Source organism: Arvicola amphibius, chromosome 4 (assembly GCF_903992535.2).
Source record: "Arvicola amphibius chromosome 4, mArvAmp1.2, whole genome shotgun sequence".
NCBI lineage: Eukaryota > Metazoa > Chordata > Mammalia > Rodentia > Cricetidae > Arvicola > Arvicola amphibius.
This window is the reverse complement of record NC_052050.1, coordinates 52310347-52335165: the sequence shown is the minus strand read 5'-3', so window position 1 is coordinate 52335165 and position 24819 is coordinate 52310347. Positions and strand designations below refer to the sequence as shown.

Sequence of the window (24819 nt, the reverse complement as noted above, 5' to 3'; positions counted from 1 at the left end):
CTATAGAGAGAGAACTTGTCTCAAAATCAAACAAAACTAAAATCCGGCAAAGGAAAGAACCCAGCCATTGTTTTAGAGTGCCTGCGACACTTCAACTGTTGAGTCAAGACCGGAGAGGGGACTAAGTATATCCCAAGCCTCGGACACCTCTCTCTCATGAGTGCCTGAGATACTCAGCACCTGCAAACAGTTGAAAAACCATCTCCTGCTTCCGGCCCACATAGAAAAGAAGCAAAGAAACAAATTGCAGAAGTGAATATGAGGGGCTGGAGAGCTGTCCCAGCAACACCTGCTGCTCGTGGAGCTTGAGTCTTGGTCCGCATGATGGCTCGCTATCATCCATAACACCTGCTCCAGGGGAGCTGAGGTCCTCTTCGGGCCTTCTTGGCAGCTGATGTGTATGTAGTCCACAGGTGATTGAAGACTTCATGGTTGTTAAACCTGAAGCTACAACAACTATCTACCCATTTCAGTTTGGCTAAGCACAATAAGTATTTTGGGGAACTCATGGATGCAAAGTCATGTGAGGTACCCTAGCAAGTGCGGTTTCCCCTTTAAGATGATCATAGGTTAGAATAAAACATCTCATCTACACTTAACCTAAATAGCAGATACAGCATGGTGCCTCGAGAAAGAAACAAAGGCAGAGTTTAACCTGAACCCTTGAACCTTTCCCACTGAAACCAACCCGCTATCATGCATGTCCATCTGAGGTGGGAAGGGAAGAGCCACAGTCTCCACAGGACTCTTCATGCAATTAACGATTTCATCACAAGCCAGAAGATGCACCATTTTAGAATTATGAGCTGGAAAGGGTCACGCTGGATTGGACTGCCTGCAAGATTTTCTAAGGAGAACTTTTTTGTTGGTGGTGGTTTTTTGTTTTTGTTTGTTTGCTTGCTTTTTATACATGATCTCTCTAGGTAACCCTGGCTGCTTTGGAACTTGATATATAGAACAGTCTGGCCTCAAACTCACAGAGGTTTGTCTGCCTCTAAAGAGACCTTTATGGTAGATAAACCGCCAAGAACTGGTAGACTTCGAAGGGCCAGAGATGTGAAGAAGGCCCCCATCAGAGAAGATACTGTGATCGTAGTCTGCAAGATAAGAAAGCATGGGGGACACTCTTAGGGAACTAGGACCAATCACCAGTCCAATAAGATTGTGAGGGAGTCAAGATGGATTGGGGCTCACAAGCTGAAATGCTCTTTGCGTGTGTGTGTGTGTGTGTGTGTGTGTGTGTGTGTGTGTGTGTGTGTTTCAAGACAGGGTTTCTCTGTGTAGTCCTTGCTGTCCTGGAACTCTCTCTGTAGACCAGGCTGTCCTTGAACTCACAGAGATCCACCTGCCTCTGCTTGCCAAGTGCTGGGATTAAAGAAAGACTTGCACCACCACTACCTGGCAATTTAATTTTTTTTTATTTTATTATTTCATGTATGACAGTGTTCTGTGATGTGGGATTCCCCTCGGCATGCTGTGAATATGTTTTATTATCATTAGTTAATAAAGAAGCTGTTTTGTCCAATGGCTCAGCAGAGTAAAGCCAGGCAGGAAATCCGAACAGAGATAGAGAGAATAGGTAGAGTCAGAGAGACCCCATGCAACCGCCGAAGGAGAAGGATGTCAAAACCTTACCACCAGTAAGTCACAGCCTCATGGCAATTCACAGATTAATAGAAACGGGTTAATTTAAGATGTAAGAGTTAGTTAATAAGAAGCCTGATCTAATAGGCCAAACAGTGTTGTAATTAGTGTGGCTTCTGTGTGATTATTTGGGACTGGGCAACTAGGAAACGAAGGAGCAGCCTCTGTTCACAGTTCTGCCTGCCTATATGTATGTTTACCACATGCTCGCCTGGTGGCCCTGGGGTTAGAAGAGGGGCACCAGATCCCCTGAGTTTTGGAGTTATAGACGGTTGTGAGCTATATAGGTGCTAGAAATGGAACCTGGGTCCCCTGCCAAAGCAATAAATTTTCTTAATCTAGCAGCAATCTTTCCAATTCCCTTCCCCCACTTTTAAATTCAGCCCTCCAAGTAGAAATGGTTATCAACAGACTAATTTGCAAATTTTAGGTTATAGGGAATTTCCCATATATGCAAAAATTGAGAATTAGGGGTTCCTATTGTCCGATGCCAACAGCATCACCAAAACTCTTTGCTATACCATCTCCTGTGATATTCTGAAGCAAAGCCCAGACACTATAGTCTCAGAGTTTCCGGCATGCCATGCATATGCTCTATTACTGAGCTACACCCCCAGCCTAGGACATTATAGCCTTTAAACCTGTAAATATTCCTGTGTTCACCACTAAAAGAAAAAGATTGTTTTTGTAGAGTAAAAATACCGTTATTTACACCTTTAAAAATAAACAATACATTCATTTTTTCAATAGCCAATTAGCATTTGGCTTTCTAATTATCCTACATGTTATTTCTAATTTGCTACTTGAATAGTTGGTGGTCTGAATTGGGGTATCAAACGAAGTCTAGTATTGAACCAAATTGCCTTTGATAATGAACATATTCAGAAACTTCTAAGATGATCCCCATCTTCTTTATGTGGTATGCAGCCCATTCTTTAGCCCACGCTGTCATTTTCATACGCTGGTGTTACTTTTGCCCATGCCTGATTCTTTGCAGCCTACCATCCTTAGCTGCGGACATCCCTGCTCCCCTTTCAGCTCAGCTACAGTCCCCCCTTCTTAGAGCTGAAAGGGACCTTGTCATCAGCCCCTCTTGTATCCATCTGTTTACTCTACCATTCATCCTGCCACCCTTCATCATCCTTCTATCCGGCAAACCTTTATTAGGCATCTACCGTTTGTCAAATGTTAGGCTAGGGATACAAGCTGGCTTTGCCTGACATGAACTGACAGTCCAGCAGTGTGCTGTCCGATCTGGTAGCTGTGTGTAGCTGTTTTCGGACTTAAATGTGGCCAGTCTAAATGAACACATGTATCTACGATACATCCACTACAAACATTGGGATTTGGACACTTAACATGATAGCTGAAACATCTATATTAATGTTTAAAAAATAATCTTTTATGTTCTTTTTTTATGTGTCTAGGTGTTTTGTTTCCATGCATGTCTGTGCCTGGTGTCCTCAGAGGCCAGAAGAGGACATCAGATCCTCTGAGGCTGGAGTTACATATGTCTGCTACCATGAGGATATGGGGAATCAAACCTGGGTCCTCTGGAAGACCAGCAAGTGCTCTTAACCAATGAGCCATCTCTCCAGTCTCCTATTAAATGTTTTGTTAAAAAAAATAAGCTTTATTATAAAAAAACTTGCAAATTAAATAGCACTACATGCTAATTAACCACACCCAAAGTCTATACATCTCGATGAACTTCTATACACTTAGAAACAGCCATTCTGAAACTGGGATGCTTCACAAAGGAGTTTGCACTTTCACTATTGAAAATATTTCTATGTACTTACCCACCAGCAAAAATGAAAAATCTCTGACAGCATTAGAACTGGAAAAACAACAAATGATTTTTCATCAGTTATACATTGAAATGTATTGTTATAAATGTATTTGAACTTGATAACATGATTAAGGAGAGCACAAATGATGTAAAGGATGTGGCTTTTCTTTTTTAGACAGAGCTACTAACACTATTAATTAGCTGTGTGGCCCGCCTTGGTGGTTCACCTTCTACATCTGCTGAGCTGGCCTTGCAGCAGGCTACAGGAATATACAAGGATGGAGAAAAACAAGTTAGTGGAACTCGTCATGAGTGTGTTTATAAACATGTATGGCACAGGGCAGGATTGTTTTTAGTTCATGAGGCCATGAGAAGGAGGAAGGGCATCGACCTAAACTGTGTCATGCATTGTGCTGGGCACTATAAATACCCTCGTGTGTGAGGATAGGCATTTTAATATCTTCATACATTGCTTGGCACTTTAACTATCTCATATAATCCTTGCAATCTCCTCAATCTGACCTTGTCTCTCCAGCCTGCTGACTCCTCTCTCATCCAAATCCATCGCCTCTTAGTTGTAAGGTTTGCTGCAGCAGCCGTTCAGAGCTCCCCTCCCAGCCTGTCTTTCCTCTTCCACCTCTGGCCAAATGATCCCGATATAAAACACACGAAGTTCATTGTGTTACTCTTCAAATTAGAATTCTCTCACGGCTCCCTGTTGTCTTCTGCCATCTTATTCAACTTTGCAGCGCATCGACAAGATCTGACCCCTGCCTCCCTTCCTCCTGGGTTTTCCATCCCCCACCTTTTCTTCATATGGTTGACATCTCACTCTTGAGTTTTTATCTTCCATATTACTTCCTCTAGATTGATTTCCGGGACTCTTTCTCTGCCACTCTTCTGGGTCCCATGTCTTTATCAAATGTCTTGGGATCCTGATGGTTTCTGCGAGGGTAGTACAGTGATGGTTCATGATGTTCATCAACTTGGTTGGATCCAAACACCTAGATCAGTAAAATATACTTCTAAATGTGCTTGGGAGGTCATTTGCAGAGAAAACTGATACATGGGTAAACCTAAGAGGAAAATACCCATCTTGGGATGGGCGGAATAGTTCAACAGTCTAGTGACCCAAATGGGACAAAGATGGGAGGAATGGGCCAGTCAGCATGTACACTCTCTACTCTTCCTAATTGAGATCATCTTCTCCTGCTGCACCATCTGTGAATACCAGACTGTGCTTCTTTAGCCTCTTGGCGTGGACTCACACCAGCGACCCTCCAGAACTCTTTCTCAGATGGGCTCTGCATCACTGGTCCTTCCTGCTCGGAGGCTTCCTTTCGCTCGATTCTCTAAGTCTCCAGAATAAAGATGGCTGCCATTAAACTAGTCAGTCTCTAATAGTGTAAGCTAATAAAATGAATTGCCCCCTTTATAATTATATCAGTTCTGTTCCCCTAGAGAACCCTAAGTGTTGTGAAATGTTTAACTATGCAAACATGTGTTGCATTTGTTGAACTATATAAAGTTGTGTTGCATTTAACTATGTAAAGACGTGTTGCTATTTTATCTGCCTGCCTAGGGTAACCTGTTTGGTCTAATAAAAAGCTGAAAGGCCAATAGCAAGGCAGAAGGTATACGCAGAATTTAGGCTCAGGAAGAAAAAGAAAGAAAAGGAGACACCAGGGAGACACCAGGGGTCAGCGAGCCAGACACAGAGGAAGCAGGAAAGTAGGACATTCAGAATGAAGGAAAGGTAAAAAGCCTTTGAGGAAAAAGGTAGATGAGTATAGAAACAGATTAGATTAAGTGGGCTAAGCATAAATCTCTGTGTCTTTATTTGGGAGCTGGTTGGTGGCCCAAAGAAAATTTCAACTACCTAAGTTATGAACATACTATATTGTATGCTTGTAATCTTTTCAGATCAGAGACCTTTATGGGAAACTGCTTTTAACATCTATAGATCTTTCCGGGGAGTGGGGGGGGAGAGTCCACACAATATAATCTGCACACAATCTCAGAACCCTTAAAACCCTGTAGTATTCCCTGTATGTAATCATGATCAAAGACAAATATCTTCTATTATCATTGTTTGCCAATATTTTTATATTTCCCACTAGATTACAAACTCCTTGATGGGGAGGGGAGCCATGTCTACGTTATCATTGTCATCTCTTCAGTAGTTGTCACAGGACCTAGGCACAAACGATAGTCAGTAGTCATTCGTCATGGGTATAGCTGCTGCATTAAGGTCAAGGATGATCAAGTCTGCCTTTTCTTTCTGTTTTATTTATTTTTTAATATTTATTTATTTATTATGTATACAGTACAGGCCAGAAGAGGGTACCAACTCTTATTACAAATGGCTGTGAGCCACCATATGGTTGCTGGGAATTGAACTCAGGACCTTTGGAAGAGCAGGCAAAGCTCTTAATTACTGAGCCATCTCTCCAGCCCTGCCAGCGGCACACAGCTAAGCGCTGTTCTGTTTTATTTTTGAGTGTTGGGGGTTGACACAGGGTCTCATGATCCTCAGAACGCTCTGAGGTCCACTCCCGGACCCAGGTTTTACAATCAAGTAAAATATGATGTAGCCAGATTTACATGATTGATAGGAAATATTAGATTAGTAAGTTTCAGGAACTTCTTGTGGGTTTTCTCAGAACCTATGACAATTCTGGAAGTTTCTTTCTTTTTTTTTTTTTTGGTTTTTCGAGACAGGGTTTCCCTGTAGTTTCTAGAGCCTGTCCTGGATGGAAGTTTCTTTCTTGCTTCCCCACCCAAACTTTCTACTACTTCATTGCCTTAACAGAAACAACTCAACTCAAAAATACCCTTCTCATATCACTGGGATAATTTGCCATGAATCCTCTACCCTTCCCCAGCAAGTAACCAAGGTCCTGAAAACTTAAATTAATGACTGTGAAGGCTGGCATGTAGCTCAGTGCAAGAGTGGTGTGGAACAATCTATGTACCTTGTAAATATGTATTGCTTCTTTTTTTGAGTCAGAGTTTCTCTGTAACTTTGGAGTCTGTGCTGGAACTAGCTCTTGTAGACCAGGCTGGCCTCAAACTCACAGAGATCTGTCTGCCTTTGCCTTCCGAGTGCTGGGATTAAAGGCATGTGCCACCATTGCCCAGCTTCTTGTTGTTATTAAAAAGCTGACTGGCCAATAGCTGGGCTGGATTTTTGGGGCAGATTGAATGCTGGGAAAAAGGAGGACAGAGTTAGAGGAGTCGCCAAGCAGACAGAAAGGAAGCAGGACATACAGGGGAGGTAAAAGTCAGGAGCCTTGGGGCAGCACATAGATGAATAGAAATGGGTTAACTTAAGTTGTAAGAGCTAGATAGTAATAAGCCTAAGCTATTAGCCGAGCATTTTTAATCAATATTAAGTCTCTGAGTGGCTATTTGACAGCAGCTGCTGAGACACAGAGAAACTGCCTACAGAAGAACACTTATTTAACACACTCAAGATCCTCAATTTGATCTCAACGCTGAAAAAACAACAACAACAAAACAAATAAACTACAATAACAACCAGGCAAATATATTCAATGAGTAAATCAGGTCACCAGTAAGAGGCAGCAGGGAGGGGTGGTGACAAGAGCATCCCAAAGAGTATATATTTTGTCTAAAAATGATCGACAGCTAAGACACCAACAAATGGCTTCTGGATTTCCAGATATTTTCAATTTTTATAGAAAAGCTGGAAATTCAGGTTTAAAGTTTTAAAAGAGTGAGCCTTTTCCTTATTTTTAAAAAGAAGGTTCATTCCTTTTACTTATTTTTAAAAAATGACTTTATTGAGGTATATTTATATACTTACATAATTCACAATATACAATTAATGGTTTGGGGTTTTTTGTTGTTGTTGTTTTTAGTATGTTTACCAAGCTGTTTAACTGGTACCATAAATCAGTTTTAGAACATTTTCATTACCTCATTTGTAGCTTTTATGTTCATTTACTGTTGGATCCTGTGTTGTCCCTGCTTCCTGACCCCAGATGTCACCCCAGGCACGTACCATATTCCTTTCTACTGCTAGTTTTGCCTTTTATGGGCATTTTATGCAGATGGGATGATTTGGTATGTGTGCTTGTGTCTGGCTTTTTTCAAGTGAGCATAAAGTTTTCAAGGTCCATCCATGTAGCTTGCACCCATGTTTATTATTTTTATTGCTGGATGGTAATCTGTTGTATGACCTAAAACTTTTGTGTATCTGTCGTCAGCTGATGCCTCATTTAGGCTTTTCATATCTTCTGGCTATTATGAATGATGCTGTGTGAACATTCTGTGTACATGTTTTGTATCCACACAGGATTTTTCCCAACCTCCCACCTTTTTTTTTAATACTAAAGGGCAAAATTGTGGGATTGTATGGCAAATTTATATTTAACTTCTTTATTATGGACAAAAGCACACAGCACGCTTAGCTTTTAAAGAAAATGCTCATTTTCCAAAGTGGCTGCAGCATTTTACATCCCTGCCAACAACGACCACAAAGTTCCTGTTTCCCTCGGTCCTTGCCAGTGCTTGCTACTGCCCTTACTGGTTCAGTACCGGCTAGTGCGTGCCATTTCAGCACCCTTCACTTTCTCATTGCAGTTTTGCGGGGATGAAGTGGGATCTCATTGTGGTTTCAATCTACAGTTCCCTAATGACTAACAACGCTGGCTAACTCTTAATTTTTAAATGTTGGAATTCACTCAAAAAAAAAAAATCTGCCTATCAGTTCTGTGCACATGAAACAAAACAAGCTCACATGCTCAAACTGCCCTGAGGGAATGAGTTTGGACTTCTGACCTAGTCTCTGCCAAACAATGGTCTGTGAACTTTTACTTTTAGAAGTAAGAGCAAGCAGCCTAGTCACCAGCTAAAACTACTGCAGATAAAGGACAAGGGTTTCCTCACTCTTGAACCTGTACAATAGAAAACGCAATTTTCAATCTATTAATCCATAATGTCACGTTTATCAGTAAACCCATCAATTCAACATATTTGAAAAATGAATCTTTCAAGTCCGTATCTATTTCTTCTTTTAGAGCTGAGGCCAATTTGTCAAAGACTATGCTCTAGGTTTATAGTGGCAGAGCTGCGTTCAGAGCCACGTCTGTGTTCTCTTTCTGCTGGGAGAGCCAGAGTGGGGGAAAGCTGTCTGGGATTGATGATGGAGACCCGGAGCCTAGGTGTGGAAATAAGAGAGAAGGAAGCAAAGAGCGTACCCAGAGACCTTGGGAAGAACGTTTGAGTGATACGTTGACTCATGGATGGGCAGAAGATCGGTCTGGAATCTGTTTTGTGATTTCTCCCCTAGCCAGGCAGAGATGTGGTGCAGACACCTATGACCATCTTGCTCTAATCATGCCACATCTTGTTTAATCCCAGAAGCAAAGTGGGACCAGGCGTGGTTAGTACTTGGAAGGGGGCTGTCCGGCAGAGGAAAACACAGAAGGGCCTCCAGAGCTAGAAATATACCTGGGGACAGTTTGTTATTGGGGTCTCATCAAGACAAATGTCTTTGTGAGTTTTAATCCTGGTGAACTTCTGTTCTCTTCTTCTGATGGTCCATTGAGCTAGTAAAATTACGAGGAAGTTTTGAAATGATGAGAACCCATAGGCCTGGCGGCTTACTGGGGCTATTTGTGTAGCTGCTCTAAGTATGCAATATTGCATTTAGAAATGACTTCACTGGGTGACAAAGCTTAGACTCAGACCTTAGAGATAGCCGAGTCTTTTCTAAATACCGAAACAGTCAGAAGAGGGCTGACATGTTTTGTACAGCTAATTTATACTTCATCTGCAGATTCCCAAGGATAGAACCCCTCATGTGGTGTCAAAAGTCACAAGAAACCTGGACAGAGGCAGCCACCCTCGTGGGCAGGTGAGGGTGTAGACCAGAAACACCAAGACAAAGGACCAAGAATTCTGACTTCCACCTGGAGGGCTCTCCGTTGTGGCTGCCCTTGGCGCTTTCTCCAAATTCCACCAACCCTTTCTTATCACTTTCTGCCTTGTTTTCGATTTTTTCCACTTAAAAAAAATCAGTCTAGTAGTTTCTCAGGCATTTTAAAAGGTATCTATTAACACACACACATATATCCGATACTAAATACTAAAATTCTTGAGGATTATTTTTTTGAAAATGGTTTTTCTTTTTTATAAGAACAAGTAATACATTTTGCTCGTGTGATTTTTGATTTTATAATATTTATACACTTATAATAGAGTTTACTAGATTCTACAGACATTTCATTACAATTTTTACTTCAGCTTTCCAGTTTCTTTATTTTGGAACCCCACCCCCACTTGAGGTCCTAGGCATTTTCTAAGGCCCCTGAACCACTAGTTCTTTGACTCTAGGGAACAGGACAACACCGCAGGAACCCTGCAGACCTATTCTAGCTTCTGTAGGGAGCTGGAATAAATGAATGAATGAAACACAGGACTAATGAAGTCGCTTTCTTCTCTGCCAGGCCCTTTTGCTTCTCCTATTTTTGGAATCTCAGCCCAGCCTAAGAGGCCGAGCAAGGCAGGATTTATCCGCTTGCGAACATCTAACTGCGACTGGCCACGAGAGGAAGGGGTCGGGCGGGCGCCCGGAAAAAAGCATCAGTGGGGGGACCCCAGGGTTCCAAGCTGACTGCAAGCCGGGTCAGCGCACGGGCTAAGCGGCACCCCTCCCCCACTGCAGGGTGAGCCGCACAGCCGCGGCTCCCACCCCCTGAAGCTCCAGGGTGACGTCAGGCCTCAGGACCGCGCTCCCGCCCCGCCCCTGCAGGCGGCTCCGGGGGCCGGCGAGTCCTCAGTGGCAGCCGTCCCCGCTGCAGGACCCAGTGGCTGCGGCGAGCCGACGGGCCGCAGAACGCTCGAATGGGTTGCAGCGGCGTCCTGACGCTACACCGAGACGCGATCAGTGGAGACGGGGGCTTCTGCTGCGACCACACCTGCCCCCACCGTCCCGTCCCCGTCCTCCCACCCCCAGCCCGGTCTAGCGCAGCGCGCACACCCCAGCAGGGTCGGCGCTCGCCGCCTCGCGGGATCGCCCGGCTCCCAGTTAGTCTCAGCTGTCCATCTCCCCCCAAGCTAGCCAATCGCCCGCCACTGCCCCTGCCGCACCTCCCGGCGTCCCTGACAGGCATGAGAGCCAGCCTATGAGATGGGGAGCCTGTGGGCCTAGGTCGGGAGCAGGAGCCAATGAGCATCATTCCAGGTGGGTGGAGGGAGCCGGACTTGGGAAGGTAGCTTCGTTCGGGTTGCTAACGTCTTTCCTGGGAGATGGGCGCGCAAACCGACCAGTGGGTCTGGGGGCGGCGGTGATGGGCGTGGAGCTGGCCCAATGAGGGTGGGGGTGGGTGGGGCAGGCGCGAGCGGCAGTGCTAAAGGAGCCCGGCGGAGGCAGCGGTGGGTTTGGAACTGAGACGCTGGATCTGTGGTCGCTGCTGGGGACGTGCGCTGGCGCCACCATCTTCGGCTGAAGGTGAGAGGTGCGGTTGCCTGGGTCCGAGTGAGGTGGCCTCAGGAACGGGGACGGTCGTGAGGTCGTCCGGGAGGAAAGGAACCCGGGCTGGGGGACCGAGCGACTCCGGAGCACAGAGACGGAACCCAAGCGGGGAGCTGGGAAAGGCAGACTGGGCTGTGGAGAGCGGACCTTGTGGAGGTGACGGGACCCCAGTGTATGGAGATGAAGAGACCCCCCTGGAAGGATAGGAAATGAGGTCCTGGAGAGTGAGACCCCTGCAGAGATCAGGACTGGGGTGTGCATGGGAGCGATCCTTGGAAGGGATGAGGATGGAGAGCTGGGGGTGGGAATGTAACTCCTTGGTTGCATTGGAGCCCTGGAAGCGTGGGGTTGGGAGGTGAGTGCCCGAGTTGGAGGCCGGAGGAGCCCGGCGTGTCTGACCTCTTAGGAGAGGACTGAGTCCTGGGGTGTGATCTCGGTGCTAGGGGCGCGGGAAGGAAAGGCCCCTGGGTGGGTTGCTTGGTGGGTTAGGCCGAGTTATACTTCCCCGGGTGCGACTGAGGGGTTCTCCGAGGATTCAGAAAGCGGACCCTGGATCTGTGAGATTTAAGGACCGGTGTGCTGAAGCGCTGAGTGGTCTGGAGAGCGTGCGGCGGGTGAGGGGCTCTAGAGCTGGGCTCGGGGAAGTAGGGGTCGGGAGTTAAACGGCATGCCACGCTTGCTGGGGACCGTGGAGGACCAAGAGGTGGACTCCGGGCGAGGCCTGGGCCGTTGGGGGGAACGAGGCGGGAAATGTGGCCCGGGCGCGTTGTAGCGGAGCGGCCGGGGGTTGGTTGGGGAGGGGGGGGAGGGTCAGCCCTCGCCTCTGGATCGCTTTATTGTGTAAGTGATCTGGTAATGGCTCTCAGGAGACGCTCTCCCTGGCCTTCTGCAGTTGGTGGGTCACACCCTGATCCCATAAAATCGAAATGGAATTGGGTCGGAGGGAAGTTGAAGCTGTGGAGTCCTTGGCATTGGCGGGGCTTTGTGGGCCTGTGGTGGGCGGATGCGGCCCAGGGACCCGAGAGGCCCCCACACAGGCCTGCCGAGGAACTGGGGCCTTAGGGAGGAGGTGGCCACTCGGCGGTCTGACCCGAGGCTGGTGAGGTTTGGGTAACCGGGTCTCTAGCTACGACCGTTATCTCTTGTTTCTTGGGGCCTCTGCAGCTCTCTTCAAGATCACTGCGGTGGATGGAAGGGGGTGGGGTGGGTTGGGGTGGGGTAGGGAAAAGCAGGCGGGGTAGATCCAGACTGCGGATGGAACAAAGACTGCTGTTTTTGCTGAATAAAATAATACTAAATGTAATACTTGGGCTATGCTGAGATTTTGATTTTGTTTTTTTAAACATTTGAAACTAAGGATGCTTTGGATGAGGTTTAATTATTCCTGATAGTATCTGACTCTGGAAAACTTTATAATCTATTCATTGTTTCATCTCCCTCATCAATCTGCCTCTGTTAACTATTCTTGTAGCCCCGGTGCTTTTGATGTTTAAGTATGCCCTGTCTGTCTCCGGTTCTGAAAAAGTGGCCATTTTATGTCTCTCTTTACTTCTGCATCTTGAATTGCGTTCTTCCCATCCTCATCGGCAGAGAGCATACGCTGCAGTTGTGTGATGTAGCACAAGCTTTTGCAGCCTCAGGATGTGACCTGTGAGTGCTTGGCTGTGTATTTGGGCTCCTTAGGGAAGTTACCACAATGAAGAGACTGGGTGGAGAGGAAGGTGGGGGACAATCTGAAGGGCACCGGGGTAGGGTGAATGACCAACGTTATGCTTCAGTGTTGGATGCACATTGTTATCACATATGAGGAATTCAAATCCAATTAAGACCCAAGTTTTGGAAGTATTTTATTAATTGGGAGCCAGAGCAGGGCTTCACAGCCGTACAGCCGTCTTGCCTTTTGTGTCTGTGATTGTTTGGTTAAGTAGAATTTTGATAAATTAAGAGACGCGTGCAGCCATGTAGTGCCAGTGACCCCAGTAGTAGATAGTGTTACACAGACAGGGGCAGCTCTCGTTTGGTTATTCTGTGTCTGAAGCATCTTCTAGGGTGGCTACCTGGCCTCATTTTATTTGTTCTTCTGTATTCAGCCTGATCATAAAATCGTTTTCCTCTGCCCACAACTACCTTGGGTGTTGGGAAGCAGCTGAGAATTTTGCTAGTTGGCATATCATTGGAAGTAAAAAAATGAGCTGGGTGGATGCCCCAGGGGTAGCTGTCTACCACCAGTCATAGGGATGGGGACTTTGACTCTGTAGGAGGCAAATTGATATATACACTGATAAATGATTTAATTGTCATTAGACAGCTACTTCAGGTGACAGATACACCTCCAAATTCTCTCCATGCCTGTCTACAAACAGAGGCACCTTTTTATCCCCCCTTTCTCTAAATGTAGGCATTTTCCTGCAGAATGTAAAGGCTATGGCAGATTGTGCTAATGTGCTCGTGACTGAACCTATAATCTTTAACCCATTATTGGTAGGCAGGATTCTTTAATTTGGTAACAAGTTATATGAATGCCACATATCCTTCAGAGTTTCTTTCCTGTCCACTCCACTTGGATCACTGTAGCCTGGTCTCTGGGTTTAAGACTTCCCCTGCTACTTGTGACCTCTGCTGTGTGACCTTGGGCCTGTTGTCCAGTCTCAGAATTCTTTGGATTCTTCATTTGTGAAATGGAGTTTATTCATGGAAGCTACCTTGTACCCCTCTCTTGAGGATTAAGGCCTTGATATGCGTAACTCTTTAGAATGGTGTCTGGATGTAGTTGGGGGATGCATAACAAGAAGATTTGTTCTAAAAATTGTGGCATTAGCCTTTCAGCAAGGCAGAATATTTGCAAGTAGTATATGTTAAATTCGAGTTTTAAATCAGATATAACACCAAATGAGCAACGGAGTGAAAAAGTACAGTATACTGGGCAAGCACACGTGAAGGGTTAAACTAGCTAATACATCCTTACTGGCCTCACAGTAAACTCTTGTGAGTTAAACAACCCGAGGAGCCCCTCCTACCTGTGAGTGAGCCCTGTGGTGCAGAGCTAGGTAGGGCGAGGAGACTGCCAGAAGGGCAGTGCGGAGGCTGAGGAGAAGGAAGGATTGAATTGCTAGATTGACCTGAAAAGAAAGTGTGAAAGGGTAGCATTTGGGTCAGGAGGGAAGGGTTTGGTTGTGAATTTTAAGGATGGGGGCCATTTATGGAAGGCAGATCTGGATTCTCTGTTATGCCCCCGGGACCAGGCTAACTGACCAGTGCCACACATCAAGAGACAGGTAGCCACCCCCACGCGGTTTAGTTGTAGGAAAATCTGGAAGTGTTAAAAATAAAAGTATTTTGTAATCTGCTGCTCAACCGAAGACTTAGAATTGACTTCATTTAAAAAATAGATGAAGTTGGGCATGGTGGCATATACCTGTAATCCTAGCGGTGGAAGCAGCACTGTTAGGAGTTCAAAACCAGCCTCATCTACATACTAGCTTTTAAGGCTAGCCTCATCTACATACTAGCTTTTTAAGGCTCAAAACCCAAAAAGGTGTGTGTGTTATCTTTCCCCAGAAAGTTGGAAGCATGTGGTGATTGCAATTTCATAATCCACTAGTTTTTTTTACATTAAATTAACATTTCTGCTTCTTAAACACGTACCAATAAATTTTAAATGTCCCCATTTGATGACGTAACAAAAATTACACAATTTACTTTTTCTAGATCTGCTATAGAAATGACTTGCCAAGTTACTCCAATTTATAGCTGCCTACCAAATTTGAGATTGTTTCTACACCCACGGTAAATTAATGTATGCAGACCTACAGACAGCAGGATACTTTCCAAAGTGCCATATATTCAGTTAACCAACGAAGAATAAAACAAACTCATTTTGTTATAATTGTATCTTTTTAATAGTTTGTGCTTCCGAAACGCGGAGTTTATGGCCCATTATGTGCTCTCAGATTCTCCTGAGATGACCCCACACTTCTTAACCACTGTGCAGTCTAACCTGGAAAATGTGTTAATAACTCTCTGAGCCCACTCCTCACCATACATGTGATCGTATGTGTGCCCACAAATACTTTTCATATTGCCCTCTCTCTTGTATTTGCCTAAGAAGCAAAGGTAGGTTTAAGTTAGAAAATAGGGTAGCACGTTGTTTGTAGACGAGAGAGAACTATGGAAGAGTGGTTGTCAAAAGTGGTCCAGGACCAATGGCATTGTCAACAGCGATAGACATACAGAGTCTTGGGCTGGAGAGATGGCTTAGCAGTTAAGAACGCTTGTTTTTGCAGAGGACCTGGGTTCAATTTCTAGCACCCATATGGTGGCCCACAACCATCTATAACTCTGGTTCCAAGGGATCTGACACCCTCTTCTGGCCTCCATGATGCAAGTTTGCATGTGATACACATACATGCATTGCAGGCCCAAAATACTTGTACGTGTAAAAATGTACAAAAAAAAAAAAAGATGGGGTAGCCAGATGTAGTGACGCCAGACCTTTAATCCCAGTACTCAGGAGGCCGTAGCAGGTGGATCTCTGTGAGTTGAGGCTAGTCTTGATCTACAGAGTGAGTCCAAGATAGTCAGGACTACATAGTGAGACCCTGTCTCAAAAAAACAACAAGGAAAAAATAGAAAGAAAGAAAGAAAGAAAAGAAAGAAAGAAAGAAGAAGAAAGAAAGAAAGAAAGAAAGAAAGAAAGACAAGAACGAAAGAAAGAGACTAAGAAAGAAGAAAGAAAGAAAGAAAAGAAAGAAAGAAAGAAAAAGATAGGGGTGGATACAGCATTTAAACTTCACCTCAGACTTACTGAATAAGAATACTCAGGGCATGGGGTCCAGCAATCTGTGTGTTAATAAGCCTTCCTTGTGCCACTAGTGCACGCTATAGTTTGAGACCTGCTGCTTCAGAGCATAGGTTTCGAATGCAGTACATGTAACGGATCCTTCTGAAGGTCTGGCTATAATAAACTTCTTAGGGGTCAGCGAGCTAGCACCCGTGCCTGCTGTCAGCAGTGTATCTTTGAGGGTGTAGACAGCCCTTTGAGAATCTGAAGAAAGCCATAGGTGGTCTCCTTAGGATAGTTCAGGGACGTACACATTAAATGCACTACACGGTTTATACCATTTCAGGGAGTTCATGGAACTTGAACTGTATTTATAGACTCAAAGTTAATGACCTATTTACAACTTTGGATGCCTTTATGATTTTTTTCCATACAACCTACAAAGGATACTTATATATTGATCCTCTCACCTACCAAGAGTCCCCAATTTCTAGTGAGCTGGGGTAAGAGGAGAAGTCAAAGAGATTTGATAGAGTAAGAGTCAGTACTTGGTTTCTTGGGTTGGTTTGGATGAAGTCTTAGAAATGTCCTGTGACATTTGGCATAACTTGAACTTTGGAGTAATAGCAAGAAGTGTTTGATGTATGGTATTAGATTCTAGAAAGGTGCTGTCAAGAGGGAAGGACAAGTGACATCAGAAAGGTGCATGATGTCTAGAAGGCTAATTGCCCAGATATAGGAGCAGTGCCTCACCCTGACATGCCTAGAGGTTTGCTAGCTCCTTTTGTACCAATCGTCAGTGAGCACTAAATAAACCAGCTATATTTTGAGCTCTGACTATTGTAGCAGTCACAGGACAGACCTTTCCTCAATGTGACTTAAGTTACTAATGAGTCTTCTATACTGCTTAGATCACTGCTGTAATATTAGGCTTGCTTTGGGGCCATACACTGTTAATGGAAGACATGGTGTTGTCATATAAAACTTCCTCCGAGACATAGCCCAAACCTCTGCTCACCCCAGACAGAGAGCCCACGACAGACCAGAGTACAGGTACCACCAGAGTTGGTGGACCAGTGAGTTTTATTGGGGTTACTTAGAGGACTGTGGGTGAGGGGTTACTTATGGGAGGAGAAATGACTCAAAGCCAGCTACATCCCCAAAGCCCACCCCACCCAGCATGGGTGACAGCTCACAAAGCTGGGAGCCTGGAGCACACTGCACTGAGGGCAGGCAGCTCACCAGGTTGAAGAGTGTCCTTTTCCAGTGTCTCAGTTGGGCTAAGCCTCTTCCAGGCAGTTCAGCTGGTTTCTGTGACTGGTCTGCGCTAGAGCGTCTAGTCCCTCAGCTGTGTGAGGGTCTTCTTTATAGCTTGGCTCTGCTGCATCTGAGGGGGACTCTGGCAGGGAGGGGCCTAGTGGATCTGGTCAGGTTCAGGGATGTCCTGAAGCTTAAGGGGCTTCCTACAGGATGGAAACTGTTCCACAACACGTGGACACTGGTGAGAGGTGAGGGTGGTGGAAGGTGGGGCTGCCAGAGTGGAAGCAGTTGTGGGTACTGACGGAGACCTGAATAGGTGCCACCACATACTCGAAAGGCTTGCTTGAAGCCAAGTTATAATTGTCTTCTGTGGTCCCCTAACAGATTAAAGGGCCATAGTGAGGCTATAGGGAGATTGCCTTGAGTCTTGTCTGAAGGTGAACCGGAAGGCATGATTTAGCTCTCATTCATTCATACAGTCTCACTGGGTGTGTCTGTCTCTCTGTCTCTCTTCCCGCTTCTGTACCCTGGAGTTGAAACCGAGGGCCTGTGTGTGCCAGTCAAATGCACCACCATTGAGCTACACCCTGGACCCGATTACATTCTCTGGTAATCATGTGTCTTTGTAGCTATGGCCTGTGGTCATATTCCACAGAATTCCAGTGCCACTCTGTGGCCTTTATTCTGTGTCTTTTTAAAAATTTCCCTCTTGTGCCTTCATAACTCTCTGCTTAGTCTGTGGGGAGGGGGAAAGAGGAGAGAGAGAGGAAGAAAGGTCATACTGAAGCGCTGTTGTTTGCCTCTGCGTTTGGCAGCCAAGGGCAGACCTTGAGTGGTCGCCAGACAGCCAGAGTCATGATTAGTGGTTACCCCTCAAGTTTACCTTGGAAAATGGGGTAGTGTGGCTGTGGGGAGGGATACTCAGCTCTTCAACTGTATGGTTTATGTTTATCAAGGGTTTTGCTTTATGCTTCTTAGAAAGTCAAACTAGTAAATTACTTTGTTTCATAAGCAGCTAATTTTGCCCTTCTCTTCTAGAGTCAATTACTTTTGGATCCTTCTGTTTACAATGGCCCAGAGAACTGGACTGGAGGATCCGGAGCGGTATCTCTTTGTGGACAGGGCTGTCATTTACAACCCTGCCACGCAAGCTGATTGGACAGCTAAGAAGCTGGTGTGGATCCCATCAGAACGCCATGGTTTTGAGGCAGCTAGTATCAAAGAGGAACGGGGCGATGAAGTTATGGTGGAGCTGGCAGAGAACGGAAAGAAAGCAATGGTCAACAAAGATGACATCCAGAAGATGAACCCACCAAAGTTCTCCAAGGTGGAGGACATGGCTGAATTAACGTGCTTGAATGAAGCGTCTGTTTTACACAATCTGAAGGATCGCTACTATTCAGGACTGATCTACGTGAGTATTCCTCCTCAGTAACCCTAGGAGGGCTACCTGGGAGGTTGGGTAATTGACATCATGCACATTGCTGTAGCCACTTGAATATAGGTTCCCACACCCCTTTGACATTATGTTTCTGTTAAAGATGAGAAGATTTTTGCTTAAACCGTTCCTGCTTTTCTTCACATTTTAAGATGCTAAGTTTAAGTGATTGGGGCTGTGATTAGAACGATGGGACGGTGTTTGAAGATGCTCAGAGTGCTGCTCCGGAGGGCAGCGTGTGACGGAGCACGCAGCAAAGAGACCGGGACTTTAATAATTGAGAGTTCATTTACAGTTGGGGGTGAGACTGGGGCTGTGTCTGTCCTGTGGTTGGCATTTGTGTTGCAGTCACTGATCTGTCTTTGTGTAGAAGTTACTGAAAGTCCTTCTGGATAAGGCAGAGGAAGACTGGTAGGCACTGCAAAGAACCTAGAACGGGCTGCATGTCCCGCTCCATGCCACTGATCCCAGCACTTGGCGGGGTTCAGGCAGGAAGATTTCCATGAGTTAGAGCCTAGCCTTAGCTGAAGAGTGAGAACCTGTTTCAGGGCAGCCAGGGCTGGAGAGATGACGCAAGGGTGAGGAGTGCTGCTGCTCTTCTAGAAGACCCAGATCGAGCCCCAGCACTCACATGGCAGTTCACAACCCGCTGTAACCCCAGTTTCAGGGGGATCTGATGCCCTCTTATGGTCTCCTTGGGCACCAGGCATACAAGTGGTACACAGTCATACATGCAGGCAAAACACCCATACACATAAAAAAAATGGCAACAAAACAAATCGAGAATGACAAAATAGGTTTGAAGAGGTGACAGCAGGTGGCAGTGACTGAAGGTTTGGATGAGAGTAGGACCAATTCAGAAGGAAGAGACACAGAAAAGTTGACAGAGTAATGGCCTCAAATTGGGAAAAGGTGGTTGAATTTTATATAAAAAAATGCTGCTTGAAGCTCACAAGTAATTCAGAACTCAGTCAGCTGGAACCAGTGTTCCCAAGGAACCAATTGCATTTAAGTAATATTACCAAGCACATACTGTCGTCTAGGTGCGGCTTGGTGCCCTGTATTTGTGAGATGTCCCAGTAAGAAAATGAAACAGGGCTATAAACTAGGCTAGGGACAGAATGGGTACCCCAGTGGCTCCGTGAAGGACTCTTTGGCAACGTAGCATTTGGAGTCTGGATGATAAAGGGAATCAAAATGAGTAATTTTTGAGCCCCTTCAGCCTCCTCTTCCTTTTCCTCTGTGAGGTAGGATACAGAAAAAGCAAGGAAGAGGGAGCCTGCAGGGCTAGGAAAGGACACGCCTTGGAAAAGAGGAGGAGCCAAGGAAAAGAGGACAAGCCAGGAATAGTGGTGGGAATCCAGCAGAGATGGAGGAAGTGTCCTTTTCCTGGCCGTGGGATTTAGCTGCAGGCCTGTGAGGGGTGGGCAATTTGTATCTCTGTTACTAGCCCTTTAAGAGTGCAGCTTGGTGATCATCTTAGAGTCAGACTGAGGAAGAATTAAGATCTGGGCTGGAGGGCCGGAGATTGTCCTAGTCACTGTTCTGCTGCTGCGAGGACATACTGTGACCAAAGCAACTCCTATAAAAAGAAAGACAATTGGGGGCTTGCTTACAGTTTTAGAGAGTTGGTCCATGATCTTGGTGGGAACCAGATAGGCATGATGCTGGAGCAGTAGCTGAGAGCTTTACATACTAGTCCACAGGCAGAAGGCAAAGAGAGAGAGAGAGAGAGAGAGAGAGAGAGAGAGAGAGAGAGAGAGAGAGAGAGAGAGAGAGAGAGAGAGAGAGACAAAAAGAGACAAAAAGAGACACAGAGAGAGAGAGACATACATACATACAGACAAACGACAGACACAGGACTGGAGTGGGCTTTTGAAACCTCCAACAAGGCCACACCTTCTACTCCTTCCCAAACTGTTCCACTCCTTGGTGACTAAGCATTCAATATATGAATGTATGGGGCCATTCTCATTCAAACCACAGTGATGAAGGGCTGTGATTTTAATATCGCTAAGGGATGATGTTCGTGAGATTGAAGGAGTCTTAAGATGTTGCCGCCAGATGCTAATGTGGACTTTGGAGATTTGAGAGCTCATCTGTTGTGGATTGAAGCCTGGTGTGTAACTTAGGCAGGACCGGAAAGGTAGAAGGCACAACTAAGAAGTACTGGAAGGCCTGGGAAGATAGCGTCTCATGCTAAGAACTGCTCACACAGCATGAGGACCAAAGATGGATTCCAGAACCCACAGGAAAGCTCAGGACAGTGGCACAAGCTTATGGTCCCAGTGCTGGGGAGATGAAGACGAGGATCTTGCTGGCCACCCATCCAAGCCTAGTTGGGGAGCCATAAGTCCCAGTGAAAGATCCTGTCTCAGAAAATAAATATTGCTGAGTGGTGACTGTGCTCACCATTAACCCCAGCACTAGGGGTGGGAATGTGGAGGTGGGGCAGAGGCAGCAGGATCTCTTGAGTTCGAGGCCAGCCTGGACTACAGAGTGAGTTCCAGGACAGTCAGCTAAACAGAGAAGCCCTGTCTTGAAAAACAACAACAAAAATGAGTACCACTGCCTTGAGGAACAACATCTGAGTGTGTGAACACACACACACACACACACACACACACAATAAAGGACATCAGTGTGGAAAGAGCCAGGCTGTCTCTGTAGGAAGCTTTGCCTTAATACCATCCATCAGTGGACACTCTAGATAGCTGCGAGGATAGTGTATTGGTACAAGGGAAAGAATAGAGAAAGACAGCTGAGGGAACGACTTAGTGGGTAAAGAAGTCCTTAGCATCCTAAGCACACACTCACATAGAAAGCTGGGTGTCATGGTCCATGCCTGGCTCAGCATTCAAAGGCAAGGCTGGGAGGATGGGATTTGCGCGGTGGCTTGCCAGCCAGCCAGTCTAGCCAATCAGTGAACAGGATCCATGAGAGACCCTGCCTCAAAAAATTGAGCACGTTGTGTTGTACATACATGCATGCACACAAAACTTTCATACACATAAATAAAAGAAATCTAAGAGAAAAATAAAATAAATTGAGAACAATAGAGGAGGATACCTGATGTTGACCTCCAGCCTTGGCACATGCACACAAGTGCATATGCATGCATGAAAATCTGTAAACTTCCCTCATAGTGATTCCAAGCCTTTCCAGCTGTTTATGTGTACTTTTGTTTCTTCCAACCTAACTTGGGCACAATCTGAGTGAATTTCTGAGTTTTTTTTTCCAAATCATGGCTTCTAGGCCTGTACAGAAGGACAATGTGAGTCTTTTCTCAAAGCATTGAGTTCACAGCAGGGGTTAGGGAGGATGGAGAAAGATTCTCACCCAGAATTCTTCTTGCAGCAGTTGGCAGTGGGGTTGGGAGGGCTGCTGCCCTGCCCTTGCTGTACCCGTTTGGAATTGACTGGAGAGTGGAAACTGGCAGTTGAGGTGCCATGGTAGAGACAGATAGGCTGTGCTTTGACCGTGTTGCGTGGGTAAGATAAAACAGCTTCCTCAGGCAGGCTTGGCTGCTCATAGGTTTAGTGTGCTCTCTTTGGGCTTATTCTCCCTGGTAGCCAAATTCTCAGATCACTAATTTTCATCTTTCCTCCTACAAAAACCACTAAACCTGTACAGAGCTCCTCAATCCTGCTTCAACTCACCTCTCAGACTGGAGACGGCGTGTTTCGTTACTCAGTTTTAAGTATTTGCTAGTTTCTGTTGACTTCTTCAGTCTTTGGAACATTAAAGGTGTGATTTTAACATTTCCAAGGTTGTTGTATTTTGTTTTTTTTGTTTTTAACCCCCTTTTTGTTGTATGCTTTGTTATGTCTCTGGTGTCTTTGAGGCAGGATCTCCTGTGCAGGTAGCCCTTTGACGGTCTGGAGCTTGTTAAATAGATCAGGCTGGTCTCAGATTTGCGGTTCTCCTGCCTTTGCTTCCAGAGTGCTTGGACTACAGGCTGGGGTTTGGTTGTTGTTTTGTTTCTCCTATTATTCATGTGTGTGTGTTACATGTACATGTTCATGTGTGTGCACATGCACATGTGTGACTGAAGGCTAGATGTCAACATTAGGTATCTTTCTCAATCACTTTTTACCTTGTTCGTCAAAAATATTTATTTTTATTTTATATGTTTGTGAGTTTTGTTTGCATGTATGTATGTGTGCTGTGTGCATGCCTGCCTACCTGCCTGTGGAGGCTTGAAGAGAGTTGGGGTTACAGGTAATTGTGAGCAGCTGTGTGGGTGCTGGAAGCTAAACTCAGATCCTCTGCTCCATCTTTCCCGCCCCCAATTACCATATTTTTTGAGGCAGAATCACTCACTAAACCTGGAGCTCATCAATATGTCCAGACTGGCTAGTCAGTGGCCCCTAGGGTCTGTCTGCCGGTCCCCAGCGCCAGGACTGGAGATGCATCCTGCTGTACCTCACTTTTTTCCTGAGTGTGTTAGGGTCCAAACTCATGCTTCTATGGCAAGCACTTTACCGACTGAGCTGTCCCCTCAGCCCAGGTTTTGTGTCAGGGTTTTTTGTTGACCAGGTTAGCCTCAAACTCACTGTGTAGCAAAAGCAAATCTAGAACTCCTGATCCTGCTGCTTCACCTCCCAGGTCCTGGGATTACAGGCCTGCGCCACCATGCGGCCTGCGCCACCATGCGGCCTGCGCTACCATGCTTAGTGTCGAGTGTGAGTCTTAGTTATCTTTTTACTTTTGATTTTTTTAAAAAGGAATCACAAAACAAAGATAATATTCATATATCAATCTTTATTTTTGTGTTTACTTATTTGTTTGTTTATTTTGAGATAGGGTCTTCCCATGTAGCCCTAGCTGTCCTGGAACTTACTTATGTAGACCAGGTTGGCCTAGAACTCAGAGAGATCTCCCTGCCTGTGTCTCCTGAGCTCTGGGGTTAAAGGTGTGCACCACCATGACTGGCTAGATCCTTATTTTTATTGAAAATTCTTTTCTGTGAATATACTCTTAGTTTGGGGAGTGTTCTGTATGTTTATAAAGATTGTATAGTCTGTTACTGTTGGCTATATAGGTCTATAAATGGCCACTAGATAGAGCTTTTAACTGTACTGTTTAAACTTCTTCTAGGGAGACAGTTTCATCAGTAAGTGCTTGCCACACAAGTATGAGGACCTGAGTTCAGCCAGAACCCACATAAAAAAGCCAGGCATGCTGGCACATATAGATCCCTGGGGCTTGCTGACCAGCCAGCCTGGCCTACTTTCTGGGCTCCAGGCCAGTGAGAGACCCAGTCTCAAACAAACAAATAAATAACCATGTAGACGGTGGCTGAGGAACATCACCGGAGCTTGTCCTCTGGCGTCCCGAGATATGTGCACCTGCAAACACAAAACTTCCGAAGTCTACTATTCATCTCAGTTTGTCAGTTATGAGCGAGATCCCCCGTGTGTTTATTAACTTAGAGTGTGCACCTGTAAACAGGAGAGCTTGGTTTTGCCTGTTTTATGCTGTCATGTAACTGAGTCTCATGCGGTGTCTGTGGCTGTTGTTTGTGTGGGATTCCATTTTGAGACGGAGCCAGCTGTTCTGTGCTGATGCAGCTCAGTAGTTTTCCTAGTGTGGTCTGGTCAGTGAGGGTTCCTTAAATCCTTACGGGGGACTGAGAGGTCAGAACCCCTTTCCTCATCACGATGTCCTTTCCCTTCACGGTGACATCTATAAGGTCCAAAGGCAGCAATGCCCACATTGCATGGCGCTCTTCTCAAGGTGGTGACCGCAGGCTGTGTTCGCGGTGGTTTTGTTCTCCACTGAATCTTGTGGGTAGTTTAAAAGCGAATCCAGTTCTACTTGAGAATGTCCTTGACAGTAGGAAAGATTATTGATTTTATTAACTCTCAACCCTTGAGAATACATCTTTTTAATATCCGGGGCAAAGTGCTGAGTACGCCTTAGCACCTCTGCTGTGTAGGGGCATGTGATGGCTGCCTGAGCAGCGTGTGTGTTGTAATCCGAATTATAAGCCAAACTTGCTGCAGACTGAGAGGTAAATTGTGGTTGCTTACTTGCAACTTGGTTGGGTACTTGGCAGACATTTTCTTGAAAATAAAGTGAAGCTGTCACTTGAAAGACAAAACGCCGCTGGTACTCTGTTGTCAGTAGTAGAGTTTGAGGGTTTTGTAATTGTTCTTGTTTGGTTGAGACAGCTTCCTCTTTCCCAACCGAGTGAGTCTGATTGCCTTCATGTGCTCAGTCAACACAACGTAATCACAGTAATTAAATACAGAAACAGATATGGAACTGAGCCATGATCCTCCTGCCTCAAACTCTTTAGTGGTGGGATTACAGGTATGCCCCACCACATCTGCTAGTTAAAATTTGGATATCTTTGTGAACATTAGAATTGGAGATGTCTGTGTCTACCATTGTGA

At 45.5% G+C, this 24819-nt stretch overlaps 1 protein-coding gene across 1 annotated transcript in view; it reads left to right on the top strand.

Annotated features, from left to right (window-relative positions):
• Positions 1-10789: 10789 nt before the first annotated feature.
• Positions 10790-24819, top strand: part of Myh10 (myosin heavy chain 10) — a 124569-nt gene continuing 110539 nt past the window's right edge. Inside the window, exons 1-2 of the mRNA XM_038325626.2 lie at positions 10790-10916; positions 18019-18394. Coding sequence (XP_038181554.1) covers positions 18050-18394 — 345 coding nt within the window. The 5' untranslated portion in view covers positions 10790-10916; positions 18019-18049. The remainder of the gene's footprint in view (positions 10917-18018; positions 18395-24819) is intronic.